At 34.5% G+C, this 21,309-nt stretch overlaps 2 protein-coding genes across 49 annotated transcripts in view; one reads left to right on the top strand and one right to left on the bottom strand.

Moving 5' to 3' along the window:
* LOC120626601 (glutamate-gated chloride channel) overlaps window positions 1-21,309 on the top strand; it is a 131,604-nt gene that overhangs the window by 26,378 nt on the left and 83,917 nt on the right. The gene's annotated exons all lie outside the window — the stretch shown is intronic.
* On the bottom strand, window positions 17,262-18,415 carry LOC120626603 (the record flags this gene model as incomplete). The annotated part of the gene is made up of 1 exon (XM_039894213.1): window positions 17,262-18,415. A coding segment is annotated over exon 1 (864 nt), but the record flags the coding sequence as incomplete, so codon positions are not given.

The following is a 21,309-nucleotide window of genomic DNA, read 5'->3' as shown; positions in this document are numbered from 1 at the left end:
ATTCTGCTTTTTGAGTAGTTTAGTAGTATAGATTTGTGGGTTCGATTCCCACAACTATGTTAATGTAATGAACATGAATATTTTTCAGTATCAGGGTAACACAAGCTCCGCTTACTTTGGCTAGGTTGCGATGTTTGTGTTGTCGTTATAAATTATATATTTATTTTATTTCTCTTTTATTATTACGGGATATCAGTTGACATAAGCGGTGATAGCCCAGTGGGTACGACTTCGCCTGCACTTTTGACAGGCCGAGTTCAAATCCTAGCATCTAACTTTCAAACGGTGAAGGAAAACATCGTGAGGAAACCTGCATGCCTGAGAATTCTCCATAATGTTCTCAAAGTATATCAGTTGACATTCAACATTTAATGTTGGATGTAAATATTCCCTTAAAAGGATTTCCAGGCTTGTGCTGTTGCATCCATCGGTACGGTTGAATCAAATCATATTAGTCTGTCCACCTAGGCGAGGTCTTACCAACGTTGCGTTTCCTTTCAGGCTATGTAAGCTAGTTAGAGAAATGCGGTTACTTTAGTTTTTAGCATTTCTCCATCATTTGCGTTAATAGAAAAACTAGTGTGTAAAAATTTTAACGGCACAATTAAGTAACACAAGCTGACGCAAGAAATTTCATTGAAATAATTTTGTTCAAATGCCTTTCATAATTTATTACCTTTCACAGCCAAAATGAAAGCTTTCTAGATTAATAAAATGTATTATTGTAAGTAATTTAAGCAATAATATTAAGAAATTCTTTTAGTACGATGAACTGTTAGTGCAGCTTTTTACATTTAGCTTCGATCCACCAAGCTTAATTTACTTTTTAGCTATTTATATAATAAATATTCTACAATGCCGTCGATTCTATTCTATACCATTTTCTATAACAAACTAAATTTAAAAAGACTTAGACTTTACACTTTTGCGTCTCTTTTTCTCTGTTCGCATTTCCCTTTTTATATCTCTACTCCTCTCTATTAACAAAATGTGCCTAAGCCTGACGCGTCCTTGAAATTTCATTATTTAATTAGCCGCCTAAAGAAATACATCAAAAACCGCATTCAGATCGGTCCATCTATTTGATCTTTTTAATGATATATGCAAAATTCTAATTCCCTCCCATAACAAAGGACACAAATTTTTCATAGTTAGGCAGTAAGTTATTTTGTTTATTCTTTATTTCAAAATTCAAATTCAAATTCATTTTTCAAATTCAAATTCATTTATTTCAAGTAGGCCTACTTTATAAGCACTTTTGAAACGTCAAGTATGTATATTTGTAGTGACTCTACCACCGGTTCGGAAAGCAGATTCTACCGAGAAGAGCCGGCAAAGTTTAATCATTTATTTACCATACTAAAGCATTGTATAAAGCAAATTTGGTTCCTATAAAGCAGTTTTGTTCGAAGTCCTTTGTAGTAAATTATATTTACCAAGATTTATGTTCCTATAACTGTCGTAGGAACTTAAATACAATATAATAGTGTGGTGAGGACAATTCATTGCTACTAATACTGCAGAATTTTAACTGGTACGAGGAAAAACTGTTAGGTCAAATTAAAATTTTATACCACGTTTAAGCATAATATGCTCACAGTTTTAGATCGAGAGTACCTACATTAAGCATAACACGCCGCTGAAATATTTTCATTTAATTACGAAATTACTGGTGGGTTAAAATTGGTCATTTCATCAACAATTTAACCATCAACCTGTACTAAAATAACGCATTCATTGTGAAATTAAAAATATCAACGCTAATGAAATTAAGGTCATGAAACTAGTTTTATGCCACTAATTTCGTAATGGAAATCGGGCTTTAGTGGCACTAATACAATTCGTTAAAGATGAAAAGTTGACATAGTACCTAATAGAACCTTGTTATACCTAGTGCCTCAATGTATAGCACCTGGAATTAAAGGGCTTGTTCAGAAAACTTCCTACGAGTATATTCTGTCTGGTGAGAGACTTCCGACAAAGACGTGCCAATGAGCGATTTAGCGTTCCGGTACGATGTGGTGTACTAACCGATTAGGGGAAAGGGTTTAATATAACTGCCACAACCCCAACAGGTTAGCCCGCTACCATCTTAGATTGAATCATAACTTTCCAACAAATTGCAGTCAAGGGCTAACTTGTAGTGGAATAAAAGGGCTTACTTCCCGCTATTTAATATCATCTCCAAATCCATACCACGACAGGTTATAATGGAAACCGTGGAAATTAGTAATTTTAAACGATAGATAGCTTTGAAGCTTTATAGCTTCACTCGCTTTCCTCGTATTCAATTAAACTTACAACAACATTTCCCGCAACCGGTTTTTTACTTGGAAAACCTTTTCGCCGATACACTTAGTTATGCAGTAATAGAAAATCGTTGGGATACCAATAGCATGCTTAGCGAAAGGTGAAATAAAAAATCAATAACGTCTCGACCCAAATGAACAGTGTTAGCAAACTTGACGCCTGAATGTCTGCCATCGAGTCAAAACAGGCCATTATGTATACTTTATGCTGGTATTCGGTCTAGCATTACGGTCTTATCGGAAAAAGGGCCTTGGTCTTATTTCGTTTTGTGAGAAAGTATCGGTATTTGGTTCAGTGTAGAGTTCACGCCCTGTATCAAACTACGTGCCACTTATAAACGCGCCTGAAGACGCTTCCATTCTTCGTGAAAGATTATAATACCGTGGATCTTGACAGTAGATTTTTGATCAAAATACCTATTTATACTCCATATATTACTAACTCTTTCCTGCGTTCATCGTCCACATTTATTACGTTTTTTTACAAATCCACAGCATAGCACTTACGGTACCAAAATGGCGTCTATCAATCAGATATAAAAACAAAGTGACAGCAGCCTTTCCAGTGGTTAATTGATATCAGTTAATGTTAGTACCTACCTGAACTAGGCAAGCCTATATCGCTTTTGCCTTGGTTACCTAAAGTAGTTTTTTCACAATAAACCATTTATAAAGAAAAAATGCTGCGCTGATTGCAATAAAACTTCTTTTACTATTTCTCGCACATACAATTTAGACTTCATTAAAATATTTTTGATTAAATTTTTTTGTTTTCTTATATAATGATGTATTTGATCGACCACTGAAATACAGTTTGTTAGGCTTGTGGTTTATTTAGATACTTCTTATGAAACAAATTCATGCTGGTTTATAATTTAAAACAAAACAATGCAATCATATTATTTTTAGCTGCCAAAAAATACGCTTGTATTTTTAGGCCTTATTAACGCAACTTTAAATAGACTGCGGTTTAAAAATAGCTCGCAATCTGCAATTGTCCACAAAAAACCACTGAGTAAAGCAATTTGTAGCCGAGCCAACAGTAAATCTTGTGAACGCTGATTCAATTCAGTAAACGAATTAAAAAAAAATAAAAAAAAGCTCAACATTTCAGTGACAAATTTTGTGTTTGTCAATTCAGTTCAAACTGCATTCGTGTATTTTTTTACTTTTGCATTTGACTTAATAGGTGAGTGAGTTAACTTTTATTAAACTCGCATACCTCCGTTTTAATAGTTGCACTGAACCAAAATGAACATGTTAGTTTCATAGTCGAAAAGGAGGCTTAAAAACCAGGTCGCCAGTTCCAATGGTAAAAATTGCCTTATCACGGTTGACAATGATTTAACCTTATAGAGCTTAGCATTAGCGTACATTAGCCTGGAGTTATTCTTGCTAATATTTTTTACTTAATCATGCACCGTTAAATGTCGAAATATAGAAACAAATTGGTACTATGCTGCTAATAACAACTGAATTAAATTTACAAGGTATAGTCGAAGAAAGGTTAATTAGTTGGGAGAGTTCTTAGCTATGTTTGATGAAATGATGAAATCGGTCCAAGATGGCAGATTACATTTTTTCATAACTCGCTCAATATGGGTATCAAATAAAAGGGCTTGACTTGTAGAATAATGCGAACTATATTAGTAGTCCGGGGGGGAAGGGTTTGATTTATATATTTGTTAATTTATATATTTGCCAATCACACAGTGCCACCATCACAGCAAAAATCACAAGACTTAACAATGGCAATAAACTTAATCAATTTAAATATAGAAACGGCCAATTTCTTGCAACTCAAGCTATTTTCAAGTTGGCTTTGAGTAATTATAACTTCGCGTGTTAAATAAGTTTGAAGTTTGCGCGAGATCGACGGAACTTTTGAAACAATGCACAATAGAGCTTTAAAACACACACAGTGAAAAGAAAACAAATAGACATGGTTTCCTTTGTTATTCCGTTCACTCTTGAAATTTTCTTGGGCGAATCAAGATCCTTAAAACTCGGTGAATCGCCGCGCCAAAAGAACTATGGGCGAGGAATAACTGACACGCGTAAAATAGTTCCCTTTTACAGCAAGGGCGCTATTTTTCTGCTCCTTCACCATCTTACTTATATTATAAATGCAAAAGTAATTTTGTTTGTTTGTTTCTCCTTCCTTCACGCCCTGATTTTACAACTAATCTACTTAATTTTTGGCACAGAGTAAGTTGAAAGCTACTTCTTATCCCAGGAAATCAAACGATTCCCACGGGTTTTGGAAAAATCGGAAGAAACGCGGACGAAAAACGCAGAAAACAGCTACTTCAACCATAAAATAGTGAAATGCCGTAATCATTAAAATGTTTTCATTATGTCATTTAGAGTACAAACTATATATTATAAAATGTTGGTTTAGTTCGTCTCCCCGCCCTATTCCGTCACGTATAAGGCAAAAGTGCATTGTTATCACTTGTTTGTAACGCTTGGTCACCTAGTGGAAGCCCGGTCTACCGTCTACTGGAAGACAAGTTGACGGAGCATGGAAAGTTGAAGCGGCGTCGAAACGACGTTTTAACTGTGATGAGTAGATATGTGACTGAAAGCCTTTCTGTTGTTATCGCAAACACAGATAAATATACTACGACAATACGCACATATATGGCTACTAAGACTTTTTAAGAAAATTATAGGTACATAAATACTTAGAATATGAAAATAAACAACAAAAAAAAATGAAAAACATTTATGTTCATCACACAAACTTGTAACATTTATGTTCTTCATCGAACCCACAGCCTTGGACTCAGAAAGCGGTGTCGCTGCCGACTGCACCAATCGGCCGTCAGATATTAATCTTCGTTGTTTATATATAAATATCCGCAATAACCACTACGGATATTAACCTTGATTTCATTAAACTAGACGATATTTCATTAGACTATGGTAGTTGGGTACAATTACTCACAATAATGGTTGAATTTCCGCCTGAGCACAACATCTGTCTTCTTCACCTGGTTTATGATAGTTACTAACTAAATAGCGTGGTATTAATACTCGTAGCATCGACGGCCGACTGGCGCAGTGGGCAGCGACCCTGCTTTCTGAGTCCATGGCCGTGGGATCGCTTCCCACAACTGGAAAATGTTTGTGTTATGAACATGAATGTTTTTCAGTGTCCGGGTGTTTATAATTATTTTGGTATATTATTCATAAAAATATTCATCTATCATTTTAGTACTCATGACACAAGCTACGCTTACTTTGGAGCCAGATGGCGATGAGCGTATTGACGTATTATATTTATATTTATTATATACTCAATTTCAATTCATGTTATGCGAATTGAAAAATTGCGGTACCAGAAAAATGTAAATCATTCATGGAAGGACGAAGAAGTAGAGGTCACAAAAAGCCCTTTTACAAACTTTAGGTCTGTCTGATTCTAGTGACTCTAGTAGACAGTAGAGTTATATATAGGAGAAGTTTGCAAGAAATTCAGCAGTTGCTCATTCATCAATTTAACATTAATTATTCTATTTTGCTAGAGGTGGAAGCGCAGCGATGTGCTTGCAAGCAACCTTTTCATTAATAAATTCATGAATTAAATAAATAAGTATATTATATATTATAAAAAAAGGATGAAGGCTTATAAAAGTGAGTGGAAGGAGATATTATCTTGTGCTTACGGTAAGGGTAATAAGAAAAAGTTCACTTCAAGTAAACGTAAATGTCACGTAAAGATTGAATATATGAAGTTAAAGAATATATATACTAGTTATTTATATATATTAATGAAGACGATAACAATAGCATATAGGGAAAATATAATAGATAAAAAACGAAAGCTTATTCAAGGTTGCGTTTTGGATATCCATATATTTCCCTATTCCCTAGACACCTATTAGCAGAACTAACTATGGCAATTTAATTAACGTACAGAAAGTTCTTTATAATATTATTTATTAATTATTAACGGGTCGAGCAGGTGTTCCACCTGATGGTATATGGAAAACCATCGCCTATATCCAAACACGTTAATGGAAATGGAAATAAAACTTCCTATTCAATATCAAAATAAAAGTGTATTTATCGAAGATGTAACATTTTTACGTTACGCTTATCCATCTGTAGAAGTCGCATTAGCTTCGTTCGTTCCAAAAAACAGTCTAAAAGCAAACATTCGTATTCAGACAAATTAGAGGTTCTCTGACTTTATGTAAACGTTAAACCTAGTTTAAACTTTACTGTTTCAGTGGTTGAACTTTCAGATGAAGATAACTTGTGTTTAAACAATATTTTAGCTTTCGGTTAGAACAATTTAATCACTTGCAAATAAACAACAACAACAGAAGCACACGCTGCTCTGTAAGAAGCGAACTTTGTTTACGAAGTTCTTCAATTCATTGGTATAACTTCAAGCGCGGAAACCTAATTCACTTGACCGATTTTCATCCCGCCGAACTTCATAATGACAAAATGTTACATACGCTGTCAACTTTAATAACTACGTCACTTATGAGCGATCCAAGTTTAGTTTGAAACTTGTTGTTTGACAAACAAGATAAAAGCACAGTTCATTTGGTAGTAGTTTAAATACGTTTTACACTACGAGTGGTGCAAGCCGGTAGTATTATGGTTCCAAAACGGACAGAAAGCATACAATGAAACAAATGCCTCGTTATAGGGATACCATGACAAAGTGTGGGAATTGAACAATTTTCAAGATTATTTAAAGTTAATAAATACAACATGTGGTTTTTTTATAGTTGTCTGCCATATTTTACTCAGCGTTTAATTTGTGTCATCTTCATCACATCCACCCATTACCGGCCCACTACTTACAAAGCACGGGTCTCCTATGAGAAGTGGTTAAGTCCGTAATCCACCACGCGGATTGGTGGACTCCACACACCTTTGAGAACATTATGTAGAACTCTCAGGCATGTAGGTTTCCTCACGATGTTTTCCTTCACCATTGAAGCAAGTGATATTTTAATTCAAAACAAATAGTATTTATTTTTTATAGGCTTCGTATTTATTCAGATTGGTGGTAAACATTTGTAATTTTGTGGTAATTTCTCACACAGATAAAATACTAATTCTCTCTCTTGCTCGGACAATAATCATATTTCTTATTACTTTTATAACATGCCAAAATGTATTCAGTTTCCTTAGTCGTTTACCTAAAAGGGTATAGTTAAAGCCAGAAAAACCATCAGAAATAACAAAAACGTTTATTAATGATCTATAATAGAAACTTGGCACTCAACAAATAAGTGGAATGCTCAAATTTCTCAATAGCGTAAAATAAGCGCGTAAAACTGTGTCATTTGACCGATTCTCACCCCGCATGGTCTTATAAACGGAAGAAAGGCACACAATCCAAATCTTTTACGATGAACTTTCATAACAAGGCAATCGGGTGCGATGGATCGATAAATTTAACCAAGCGAGTGTGCCAATTTGGCCGCGCTGCCCGTGACCGAGTAGACTAGGCCATGTTCGCGTCATCACTGGTGATTAGGCGATTCCGACAATTTGTCTTTGTTACGGTTATGAATATTCGGGTATTAACCGGTTAGTACGCGTCGTATCCCGTAACAAACTAATAAAAATAATAAGCTGCACAATTTTTCATAGCTGCGGGCAGTTTCTGCATAAGCTACTTATGCTTAAAGATTCCCTTCGTGGCTCTTCATTTTAGCATCTCCTATAAAACAAGACTAAGTACGAGTGATCTAATCTGTTCTGTTGTACATTCGTCCTAACTGATGCATCATTTATCATATAAAACCTTTAAATGAAAACCGAAATAATACTTAAGAGGCTATAGAGGTATATTGTTTACCCTCTCTCTGAGACTTATCTGTGAAACCGAAACTCCAATAGTTTTTGCGTAAACCATTGCCTAGTTTTTACTGAAAGTAATCAGATACAGCCCTAACATCACATGCAAAATCAAGTGACTCCTGTCACTTTATTAGGTACCCGTCGCGTAGCGTAGGTATTATGTACGTGTCGGTATCGGGTTGTCAAAAGTAAAAATTTAGAATGTTTTGAATTAGTTTGTATGGAAAAATAAAAATGCTTCTTTTCATTCAATATTTTACAGGTTGATTTCTTATGAAATATACTTATGCACACTTCAACAGTATTTTTATAATTCCGTTATACGTAGTATACCTTATATAATAACCAATTAAATAATATGATGAATGATTTATTTAATTGGTTATTTAGATAAAATATTATGAGGAAGATCTTAGGTTAGATACTATAATAAGAGGAATAAAGCATAAAAGGTTTTCGAGTCATTGCATCTTAACTTTTCCCATCATACAAAAATAGTCATTATTGTCCAATTTTTAATATTTTTAAGAAAATTAAAGAATTGTTTATTAGTATTTGTGTTTTTCCGAGCGATCCTATTTCTATTATTTATAAACGAACACTGCGTAGGCCGGGTTTTAACTGGATAATTGCATTAAAAAGCTATAAATACGTTCGGTGCATGTTAGTTGTCGTCTATTATCGAACTACGATATAACCGGTTAATACGCGTTATTCTCGGGACAGGTGTATCAACCGTAACCACGAAGAACGTAACAACAGACATGTAGATAAACAAGTGACATAGAGCGTGACGTGTCAGTGGCGCTGTCAGTTAATGACAAACGATGGCAAGGACGGACATATAGCAAAATTTACTGGAAACTAGGAATGCATTGTTACCAAATCAGTCAGAAACATAATTGAAGTCAACGAGGACACAAACACTACGTCAATTAAAGTTACTATGTGCTATAAATTAATAATGGTATGAGATAACTCTAGACTTAATGTGTTTTCTCGGCGATCTGATCCCACTGAGAATAATGAAGGTACATTACAGTAAATGTCAGGTCAATCTAGGCAAAGGATAAGAACTGTAAACTAGCTGTGACGTGCAAAGGTCTAGAAAGGTACAAGAAGAAATTGTAATAACAGATCAAATATCTATGATAATCTTACATAACTCATTGTTTTTATGGATTTATGAAATGCACGCAAATTTTATGACTAGGATAGGATGAATTAATGAGAAATAAAAGTGGCAGTACTGGCCAGGCCAGGCCAATCTAGTCAAAGGGCGAATACAGTAAAACTAGCTGAGACGTGCATAGGGTTTTCGTACGGGAAGGTAAGTGCTCGAAGACATTCTAATAACGGGTCAAATCTTACATTAAACTCGCAAAGCTCAATGTTTTTTTTGCATTTATGGAATGTATGATTTGAAAACTTAGTGTGACCTTCACCGGTCATGATATCGTTGTTTTATGTGTCTAAAATCAATAAATTTAAATTAGATTGGCACTGTTCTATCTAAATATATAACATGTTTAGGGAATAAAAATAGAACCCCTTTTTTATTTTATCCATAATTTCCAAATTGCTCAAATAACTTAAATATAACTATGATAAAATCTCAAACAAACGATATTCATACTGAGGCACTCCTCAAAATAAAGATTTTCCTTGCCGGAATGTACAGAAGTTAATATCGCAAGTTAGTATCGTGAAATATGATTATTGGTCCGCGTTTTGTATGCACTGCACTATCTAGCAATATTCGAAGCAGAGGAGAACTAAAACTCGTAAGTACTCCAGTCAGCTGAGAACTTATTGGTAGCCTTAAGGTCAGTGGCGTGCATAGAGGGTATGCACAGGGTATGCAGATGATATAAAATGAAGGGTAGGCTTTTCATAACTCTTACAATGCCTGTCCTTAAGTTTTTTATATCTCTTACTGGAGATTTTCTTCATTTTATTTCATCTGCATACCCTGTACATGCCCACCACTGCTTAATGTCGCTCTAGCTGAACCGGAGAACAGCGTTTATTTTTTTTTACCCAGCCAACTTTATTGTGGGCTTCTTTTTAGAACAGGTCGCGGTTGCGTTCCTTTTAATTTTAGTTTTAATCATACGGATGTAACTTTATCACACCACAATAATGGAAGAAATATTTATAAAGACTTCATAGGTATGATTTGTTAAGAATTTTTGTTTCTGTATTTATACTGGCCGTTTTCTTAAAAATATGTCTGCACAGCTTCAAAGTGATGAAAAACCATTGCTGAAGAAAGAAAGGAAGTAAGAATAATCGTCTTATTATCACATATTTTATTCAAAATTGTAACATGTGTTTAAAAAAAATCAAATACTTTTCAAATGGTCAGCTCATTTGAAAACTATTATTTTAGCTTCTTGCTCAATATAGCTGCACATTTAAAGGCGTAGCACTAGTTTTCAGCTACCCCCCCAGCCGAAGCTGCATCTTTTGTCGTTAAATTTTACCCTGTAGAGCTAGCACATCACCACAAGATGATTATTTCTACTCGTCACTCGTATTTTTTCTATAGAGCTAGACGAGATAATATTATGTAGGTTTGACGACCTCCCTGGCGCAATGGAGAGCGCTGTGGTTTTCGATTCCGCGTTCTCCGGTTCGGTCCAGGCCGGAGAAATTAGGGAATTTATCGAGTAACAATTCGAGTTGAAACCAATACCGGTTAGCCCGCTACCACCTTAGACTGTATAATCTTGATTGCATCAGGTGCGATTGCAGTGAAGGGCTAACTTATAGTGGAATAAGAAAAGATAAATATCGCATATGCTAGTCCTACTGATCGTAATATATATCTTATATCTTTATCAATATTCAATCTTTTATGCAAATTTTGCTAATATAAAACTTACCAGAAACAAACTTCAAACATATTAGGAACGACTATATTGTTGTAAATTCTAATGAACTTAATGATAACAACGACCACAATGCAATCAACATACAGGGTAATTACCGCTGCAAAGTTTAGCAAATTACTTTATGAAATATTCATGGACTTTCATTTTCATCAAATGAATTAATACCACTGCTGGATACAGGACTTTCCTCCCTAGAGATAGAGGTATTTTGCACTTGAAACTAGCACCCACCACACTGTTTAGATGCAGTTTGGACGGACTCGGACTGATTGCCGATGGGGCTCGAAGAGGCACGGGGCCGAATACAATAAGCCCCAGCTGGACCTTCTAATTTCATGGTTCCTTCTTTACAATAGGAGAGAGGAGTATATTGTTCAGAGCTACTGCTTTACTTCAATATAGGTTGCCATGGTAAAAAGTTTAGATAATATAGCCTGAGTAGATTTTAAGTCAATGTCGTAACAAATACATGTCGTAGTCCATGTCGTTCAGATTTTTCAACAAACACTATTGTTTGTTGAAAAAGCATTTAAAGTCTTACTTCTTATAATTAATTTTATGACACAAACTACTAAAAATATTCTTCGCATCCTGAAACTCTGAGTTTGTTTGGAGTATTCCAATCAACCAATTTTGGAATTATGGTCATTGTTTATTGCCCAACCCGGAATCGAAGTCAAGACCTCGTGATCTGTGCTAACCACAAGACCACCAAGGTAGCAACGTATTACCTACCTATATAACAAAGTTCATGGTTGCACGTGTTTCACCCACAACACAACAATAACGAATGAGAATCTTTAACCCTCTCATAAAATTGTTAAACTTCTGCATAAATATTTTACTCCGTATATATTTTATAGTAACGAATATGTTCTTAAGTATATTATATAGTACTAGCTGTTGCCCGCGACTTCGTCCGCTTTTGTTTTTGTTTTTCGGAAGGCATGTGCCTCATAAATGTGGCAGCACTTTATGTATTTAGGATAGCTAAGCCTGGTGTAAAATTGTCAAACACTTTCGTCCCCTCTCCCAAGAGAACTGAGCTTAATTTCGGAATAAAAAGCATCTTATATTAGGTACTTCTAATACCTTAAGGAATATGTGTACAAAGTTTCGTGATGATCGGTTTAGTAGTTTTTGCATAAAAGCGTAACAAACAAACTTATATTTACATTATAATATTATTAGGGATGTATATTGTATTATTATTATATTGAAGAAAGTTTCATTCATTCAAAGGGTTGAAGCGGTGATAGCCTAGACCTTAGTGGTTAGTGTTTCAGATTCACTTTCGGGGGGCCGAGTTCCAAGCCCGGCACGCACCTTTATCATGTTAAAGGAATGCAAGCAATTAAATATCACTTGTTTGAACGGTGAAGGAAAACATTGTGAGGGAACCTGTATGCCTGAGTTTAATTTAACAGCCAAATAGGTTAACCCGCTACTATTTTAGACTTCGTCATCCCTTACAACCAGTGATATTGCAGTCCAGGGATATCTTGAAGTAGAATGAAACAAATGTGAGTTCGTTTCACCGACGGCCGATTTTCCACCGGCTGACCTCCGAACTTCAATTTGAAACACTTAATAATGATGAGTGCTTTTCGAGGCACGGAAATGTATACTGCCAATTTCCTTACTCAAGTCTGATTATAAGAATGTTTTTAACTGAAAAACCCAATACTCAATGCTATATAGTAGTAGTGCAATTTTTACAATTTGAAGGTGTAAAGGCCCACCACGCTGGCCCAGTGCGGATTGGTGGACTCCACACGCCATTGTAAACATAATAGAACTCTCAGGCATGCAGTTTTCCTCATGATGTTTTCCTTCACCATCGAAGCAAGTGATATTTTAGTTAGAAAAACCCAAGACTCAATAATAACTCTATATAGAGCTTTTTGTGGCAGAGATTGTCCTTGAAAGTACTACTGCTTATTTCTGCCGCTAAGCAGCATTGCTGCAATGCTGTGTTCCGGTCTAAGGGCGCGGGTGCCGGTGTAATTACAGACACTTCCACGCCTCGGGTTGATGGGCACAGGTCAACACTTTGCAGGATCCGATAGTTTGCTTGCATGCCCTGCGAAGTGTTACCATCAGGTGGGCTATCTGGCTTGGTCTATCAATTAATGTCTATAACAAAAAAAACAATGTGTGCCATTTACAAAACAGAACTACCAACTTGAAATAATTACAAACCGTATGACCTCTCGCTACTTCCGTTAGTAGAACTTACTGCAGTCTGCAGTACCGTCTTACGAGTAAGCTAAAGAAGTTAATATGTCCATACATTATATTCCATACATTACATTATTTTTAACTGTCCCAAACTTACCTATCATCTCTGTGACGTTCTATTTATTTATTTATTTCAAAATTCAAAATTCAAAATTCATTTATTTCAAGTAGGCCTAATACAAGCACTTTTGAAACGTCAAGTCTGTCCGTGTGTAGTGACTCTACCACCGGTTCGGAAGGCAGATTCTACCGAGAAGAAGCCGGCAAGAAACTCAGCAGTTGCTCTTTTCCAACATCAAAAATTTACATTTTATATTTTAACATTCATTTTTCTATCTTGTGAGAGATGAAAGCGGAGCCGGATGCTTCCAAGCAACCTTGTCATTAAGAAACTCATCAATAGTATAATAACCTCGCTGTAATAAATGTGTTTTAACACATTCTTTAAACTTATGGATTGGTAGGTCCAAAATTACCTTAGGAATCATATTATAAAAACGTATACTCAATCCCACAAATGACTTCTGCACCTTTCGCAGACGATATGCAGATGTCACTAATTTATGACCATTTCTTGTAAGTCGACTGTTTATATCCACTTTTTGTTTATAAAGACTAATATGTTGTCTTACAAATACTATGTTGTTATAAATGTATTGTGAGGCTACCGTAAGTATACCAATTTCTTTAAATTTTTCACGGAGGGATTCACGTGATTTAAGTTTATATATTGACCGTACAGCTCTTTTCTGCAATATGAATATAGTTTCAATATCAGCAGCTTTGCCCCATAATAAGATCCCGTAAGACATCACACTATGAAAGTACGCGAAGTAAACAAGTCTTGCTGTTTCTACGTCAGTAATCTGTCTAATTTTCCTGACGGCGTAGGCAGCCGAGCTTAGTTTACCTGCTAGTGTATCTATATGGGTACCCCATTGAAGCTTACAATCCAAGGTCATGCCCAGAAAAACTGTGGAATCTTCCATTTTTAGTGATTCTCCATTTATTATTATATTTTTATTAACTTTCTTTACATTTGGTAAAATAAATTCCACACACTTAGTTTTTTTTGCATTTAAAAGTAAATTATTGACAGTAAACCAGTGCGACACATGCGACATAGCACGGCTTACATCGTCAGAGTTGTCTCTACCTCTATCAGTTTTAAAAATTAGAGATGTATCATCAGCAAACAGTACAATGTCACAGGTTTCACTGACATGGTGTGGTAGATCATTTATATACACCAAAAATAGAAAGGGACCCAAGATTGAACCCTGTGGGACACCCATTGACGTAGCCGACCCCTGCGACTTAATGTCTTTTATGCAAACCCTTTGGGTTCTGTCACTGAGATAAGAGGCAACCAAATTTAGTGCAACGTTTTTGATACCATAATGGGCTAGTTTAAGAAGCAAGGTTTTATGATCGACACAATCGAATGCTTTGGATAGATCACAAAAAACACCAATGGCATTCTGCGAACGTTCCCAGGCATCGTACACATGTTTTAAAAGTTTAGCGCCTGCATCCGTGGTGCTACGACCTTTAGTAAAACCGTACTGCTCCGGATGTAATAAGTTATTTACATTGAAGTGATTCAAAAGTTGATTTAATATAATTTTTTCAAAGACCTTACTAAGAGCTGGTAAGATTGAAATGGGTCTGTAATTGTTAATGTCGTTTTTATTGCCAGATTTAAATAGAGGTATAAGTTTACTATGTTTCATTAAATTTGGAAAAGTACCTCTATCAACACATTCATTAAAAAGTATGGCTAAGTAAGGGGCAATAACGTCTATAATGTTAGATATTACCATTACAGACATACCCCATAAATCACCGGTTTTTTTCTGTTTCAACAACTTAAAATTCTTTATTATATCATATGCAGATATATGTTTAAAATTAAATAAAACGTTGCACTCATTAACGTTGTTCCTCAATAAACTCTGAGCTGCAGTAGGTGAAGAATTAAGTGAATCAGTCAACAAAATAGGAACACTCTGAAAAAAGTTTTCAAAGGTACTTGCAACCTCACTGTCAGCGGTAACTTTATTATCATTAATAATTAATTCAAAGTTTACGTTGCGAGATTTAGCTTTCCCAGTTTCATTATTAACAATTTTCCAGGTTGTTTGTACTTTGTTATCCGATTTTATGATTTGATCCTTAAAGTATAGCGACTTAGCATGAAAGCAAACGTTCTTAAACGTTTTAGAGTACATTTTTACGTGTTGTAGGAAAGCTGGAGTATGGTTATATTGTTTTTCACTATAGAGCTCATACAAATTATCTCTACTTTTGTATATGCCAATAGTTGCCCAATCGCTAAACTTTATTTTTTTATTGAAATCTATATGTTTGAAATTGAATATTTTGTTAAATTCATTGTCTATGATATTAAAGAGCGTACCATAAATGCTGTCAGGATGACCGTTCTTAAAGACAAGGGCAGGAATTTTGGATGATATTTCACCTTTGAATCGCGTCAATTTGCTCTTAGTTATTGGCCTACACTTGACGATATGTTTATCTTTGTTTATATTATTCAAAACAGTAATTTGTTGGCCACAATGATCTGATCTTAAGTTGGTTATTATCGATTTACCTAAGATATCACAGTTGAGAAAAATATTATCTAAACACGATGCTGAGGTTGCTGTGATTCTAGTAGGTTCACTAAAAGAATAATTTAAATTAAAACATTTAAATAAGTTTAGCAACCTAGTCGTAGTTGCATTACTAAGTAAAATATCAACATTAAAATCCCCGCATACTATTGCTTTTTTTGTGGATACAGACAATCGCTTAAGCACATCTTCCATTACATCCTCAAAAAGGCTAAAATCACCTGAGGGGGGACGATATACACACACTATTATAAATCGCTCCAGCTCCACACAAGATAGTTCTACAGTGCGTTCAACAGAAAGACTAACTATGTCTTTTCGCTCCTTACAAGTTATATTATTGTGTACAAAAATTAAGGACCCTCCATGAATTGCAGTCCTTCTGAAGAACACACTTGACATTTTGAAATTCCTTAAGATAACTGCTGGATGTGCACCAGTGAGCCAATGCTCAGTAATACACAGAATGTGTATATTGAGTTTTTCCACAAACAGTTCTATTTCAATTTCTTTGCCGGTTAAGCTCTGTATATTTTGATGTACAATGTTCATACTGGAGAGCTTCTCCGTTGTCTGGCTATCTAGTTTAAATAATTATAAGAAATTTTCTTAGTACTTGAACAAGTACTTGGGTCATTTTCAGAAATATTGGTACCTAAAGTACAATTTGTAAAGTTGTCAATAGACTTAGTTACAACACTTGTAACTGTATCATTTAAATTGTAAGCTAATAATGAGGCTATATGTTGCTTACATTTTTTTGACAGATAAAAAGTATCCCTAGTCAATAACAGTGGTGAAATAAATTTATTCACATCAAAATAAAAAACTGCCTCACTATGACGGCATGTCAAGTTATAAATTAATAAATTTAAATTATAAATTTGCTTATTTCGCTTAGAACTAAGTGTGCCACAGTACGGAAAGGCACACATAACAAATCTACATTTAGATTTTTCATGCAAAGCCAGCAATTTTTCTACACATCTTATAATTTGTGTCTTTTTTACATTTAAGCTGTCTCCTAACAAAAATATAACATTTTTATTTACATCTAAACTGTCTATGTTCAAACTATCAATAAGATAGTCTAAATTAGCCCCTGGTGAACATCTATTAGTCACTGAGTGATCTAGGTAACAGTTCATAATAGGACCAAAACCTTTACCTAGCTTGTCTGAAATTACTAAAGTGTGGTTTTTATGCCTACTTGATAAATTATAATCTAAGGATGTAGTGACAGGAATAATACTTTCACACTGCTCTTGGCAGGTCTCTAGCTTATTAGAGGACAAAATACTACTACTTAAGTCTAGGTTAGCCGTAGGTATATCTTGAGAACATTGACATTTATTTGCCAATGACTCAAAACGAGCCATATTGTAGGTACCTAGAGCTAACAACTCATCAGCTGCCAGAATTTGTTCATCAATCTGCTTTTTTGACAGCTCATATTTAATAGTCATAGTTTTAAGTGAGTCTTCCAGCTGTTGAATAACATCATTTAAGGTTTGGATTTCACTCTCATATTTTTCCCTGCTACTTTGAAAACAAAGAGAAAAGGTATTTAACTTATTTAACAAAACTGAACGTTCTTTTCTTAGTATCAGGTTTTCACTGCTTTTCTTCTGGTTTTTTACAAATTTTTGAGTTTTTTTTATTATTTTACTAATTCTAATGTATTTTTTTATTTTATTGTGGCTATTTAAAAAGGGGAGATCTATTTGAGGCTTGGTTTTTTTAACACAAGGGCTATCACAAGTCAGATCGATGCACACTGGCATTGTTGAGGATGAAGTAAGTAGTTCATCATACAAGTTATTTGTTGATTGCATTTCAACATTTTGTAATTGTGACTGAAGGTTATCAATAGTTTTATGTGCGCTACATAATTCACCCTCCAACATAGTAATTCTTCCTAAAGCTTCATCATAAGTAGATATGCATTGGTTAAAAGAATGCACTGCCTCCTGGAGTTGGTTGCGCTCCTCTAAGACCACAGTGTGAGCGCTATGTAGGTCAGCTAGTTCACCCTTTAACTGGGAGTTCTTGGCAATAATTGATCTCAGTTCCACTTCACTGTCATCTTGTTCCCTCATTAAATCAGCATTTAGTTGTTTCAGTGACTTTAGTTCACTGAGGGCATTTTTAAGTTTTAATTGCTCTTGCAATGCAGCCGCTCTTCTGGTTAGCATTGTTGGCACCATTTTATAGCACTTCGCCCTGAAACACAGCAAACAGTATATGTGAGTGAAGGAAATTAGATAACCTACAAAAGAAAGAGAAAAGGATCAAAAATATATGTATATATATTATGAAAAAGTTATAGGAAATAGAGATAAATACTAAGGAGTATTACAGATAGTATACTAGGAAATACAATAACATACTAATTAGGGATATCTTTAAGTGATAGAAATAGCAATTTTAGAACAGATAATAGAAGGTATGTTTTAAATAACTAGCTTAATAAAACTTTGAATCACAACTTGTAAAATAAGGTTTATTTGGTTGTGTATTTTTGTCTGAGACAGTTGATTTCATTCTTCAACTATACTTCCACAAATCCGTCAAGTAAAGCGAGAATGAGTCTGTCTAAGTGTGTGGAGGGACGTCTCTCGTGAGTGTTACGAGAATAACAAAATAAAACAAAAATTTGAAGTAGGGAATTGGTTATCAACTAGGATATTGTTATGGCAGTGTTATTAACATAAGAAAAATGAAAGCAATACTCCCCAGGTACATCCCATGGACGTAAAATGTACGTCGTTTGCTTATAACAGTCGTTGGATTTTGAATTCCCGTTGGACGAAACCTCCTGTCAGACGGATTTTCGATTTACGTGGTTTATATGGTCACTGTGTAGGTTACACTTTTTTCTTTGATTAACACATAGAAAATACATTAAATCACAGTGATTTTAACACAATTTATACAAATATTATAATAAAAATTAAAATAATAATACGAGCAGCTGATTTCACGACATGTCAGCTTGACAGCGATAATATTTTTTGCAAATTTATTTATTTATTTATTATTTATGTACCATAAATTGTTGACGTTCTACCTCCTAAAGTAAACATTTAACAATTAAAGGACGGCTTTAAGTGTTAAATGTTTGTTTGTGTTCAGTCCTTATTGTAGATTTTTATGTTACTATAGGGAAAGTAATAAAATTTAAATTTAATGTATATAAAGTTGCATATTATAGCATATTCAATTTTGTGTTATCTGTGCTGTCTTAGGTGAGGAACTAACGAGCTATTTACAATTATGTCTCTCTAGTTGTATGTATGTATGACATATTCAAAATTAACTTTCCATTATTTTCACCGATCAATCTCCTTCGTGCCTTCTCCACCTACAAGACTTTGGCGAAGTACCTTGGGCACAGATAAAGGCCATACCCAAGAATTGAATTGAATTACCATACATTATTTGTATAATCATATACATTGCGGGGTTTTTTTTTTAATTTTATTAATCATAGTAAGAAAAAGTAACGTTGCTAGAAATGGATTACATTTTATATTATGCTCGTAAAAATGCCCATAAACGTAATTAAATCCAGTAGTAAGTAGGCCGTGCGCCACATACTCTGACCTATAATAAAACGTACGGTCCGATGGAACCTACAGAACGTCACTAATTATCCCAAGTAATATTTCATGTTACCATATTAATATCGACAAGGTTAAAATATACGGTAAGCGTATAGAAAAGTCCTATTATAGTATAAAGGACTACGTAATCGATAAAAAAGCTTGGGTGTGAATTATTGCTCTAACCAGCAATAATAATAATTCTAATAATTTTAAATGACAGTGAGATGGTGATAACAAAAAAAAAACACCCGGCTAAGTTTGCTGTGAGCTTCTTTGAGAACTTTACTGTCGTTAAAGTTTTTAGAGTCATATAAGATTAGGTTTTTATATTTAGGTATTTAAGAAATTATTTTTAATATTTCGTAAAAAGCTTAAATCATTAAATGCAATCCAAGCCAAAAACGTCTTAAAGGGTAACCTAACGTCATTTGAATTATGTATAACAAGCCGTAATCAGAAAAAAATCTAGACTAAAAAGCCAAGAATCTCCTGCTTTAATTCGAAAGTGTTCTGTTAGATCTACATTTTCAGCATCGTTTCTTTATATTTTTGCGCTTTTTCCATCGTATCTCGAAACTTGGATTTGTACTTAGTTAACGACACGCTTTAGGACGGCAGCATTGGGCTATCACCGCGGTTTCCACACCTAATTAGTATTATTCCAAAGATTGGTCTTCTATAAAGCTCCAAAGACCGCTTTCTACTCGTATTTAAAAAGCTTTGACACAGTGTGCTTTAAAATTTTACACTTGTTGCCGCAAAATAAACAGATTCTACCACTTAAAATATTTTAACCTGCAATGGATCTTACAAAAGTGCTAAAAGAAGGATAAAAACAATTTTTCGTTTCTAATATTAGTTAGGATTTGCAACCTATAGTAAAAAAAGAAAACAATTTTGTAAGTATCTTTTAATTGCTTTAGAAACTGCTCAACCAAACTGGATCACTAGATGTTTGTTACTCAATAATGTAAAAACGGCTGCATGGATTTGGATGAAATTTGGCATGCATACAGCCTTTGAGATGGAAAAGAACATAGGCTATATGCCGATTCCTGAAGAAGTTCCCTAGGGAAAATAAAAATTGTGTGCGAGCTCAATTTTGTAATTTAGTATCGTCATGTCACCTATGCTATGGTAAATGACATGTTCTATCCAAATAGTTCTATTCAAATAGTTCCCGTTCCCCAAGATTAAAAATTGTTAACGAGCGATGTTTTGGACCCAATTCTAAAGTCCACGCAGACGAAGTCGCGGAAAGAAGCTAGTAATACAATAATAACAACTTGTTAAAACTAAAGTAAACAATGGGTATTGAATAGAAACAGTGCGGCCGTTTATTTTTGTCGTCCATTACGAAAAGAGGCAAACCGGCAACAGCGTCCAATTAAACAGAACATGCGACTCAGTTACAGTCGTTTTGGAAAATGAACTCTGAAGTTTCATTTGTGCAGTTTCCCTCTGAGACCACTTTCGGAGAGCCCATTTAGTTAGGGCGAATGGCGGAATTCAAACATAATAAAGTTTTTATAATAAAAACACAAAAGGGCACGTTAATTCAATTTAAAATAATAAGAATAAAATATAAATTAGTTAAAATTAAAGACCAAACACAAATTATCTCACATAGGTACTGATCCTATCAATCAAAGGCTTACCAACTTACGTAAAAGACACTGGTCTCTCAAGTATCAGCAAAAAGATTTCGACAGTTGCATGATATCTTGGGCTATATTGTACGAATTTTATAATTTTTATTTGTATTTTTTCATACAATTAAATT

This window comes from Pararge aegeria, chromosome 9, assembly GCF_905163445.1.
Source record: "Pararge aegeria chromosome 9, ilParAegt1.1, whole genome shotgun sequence".
In the NCBI taxonomy this organism is placed as follows: domain Eukaryota; kingdom Metazoa; phylum Arthropoda; class Insecta; order Lepidoptera; family Nymphalidae; genus Pararge; species Pararge aegeria.
Note: the sequence above shows the minus strand (reverse complement) of the source record. Positions and strands in the feature narration are given on the sequence as shown.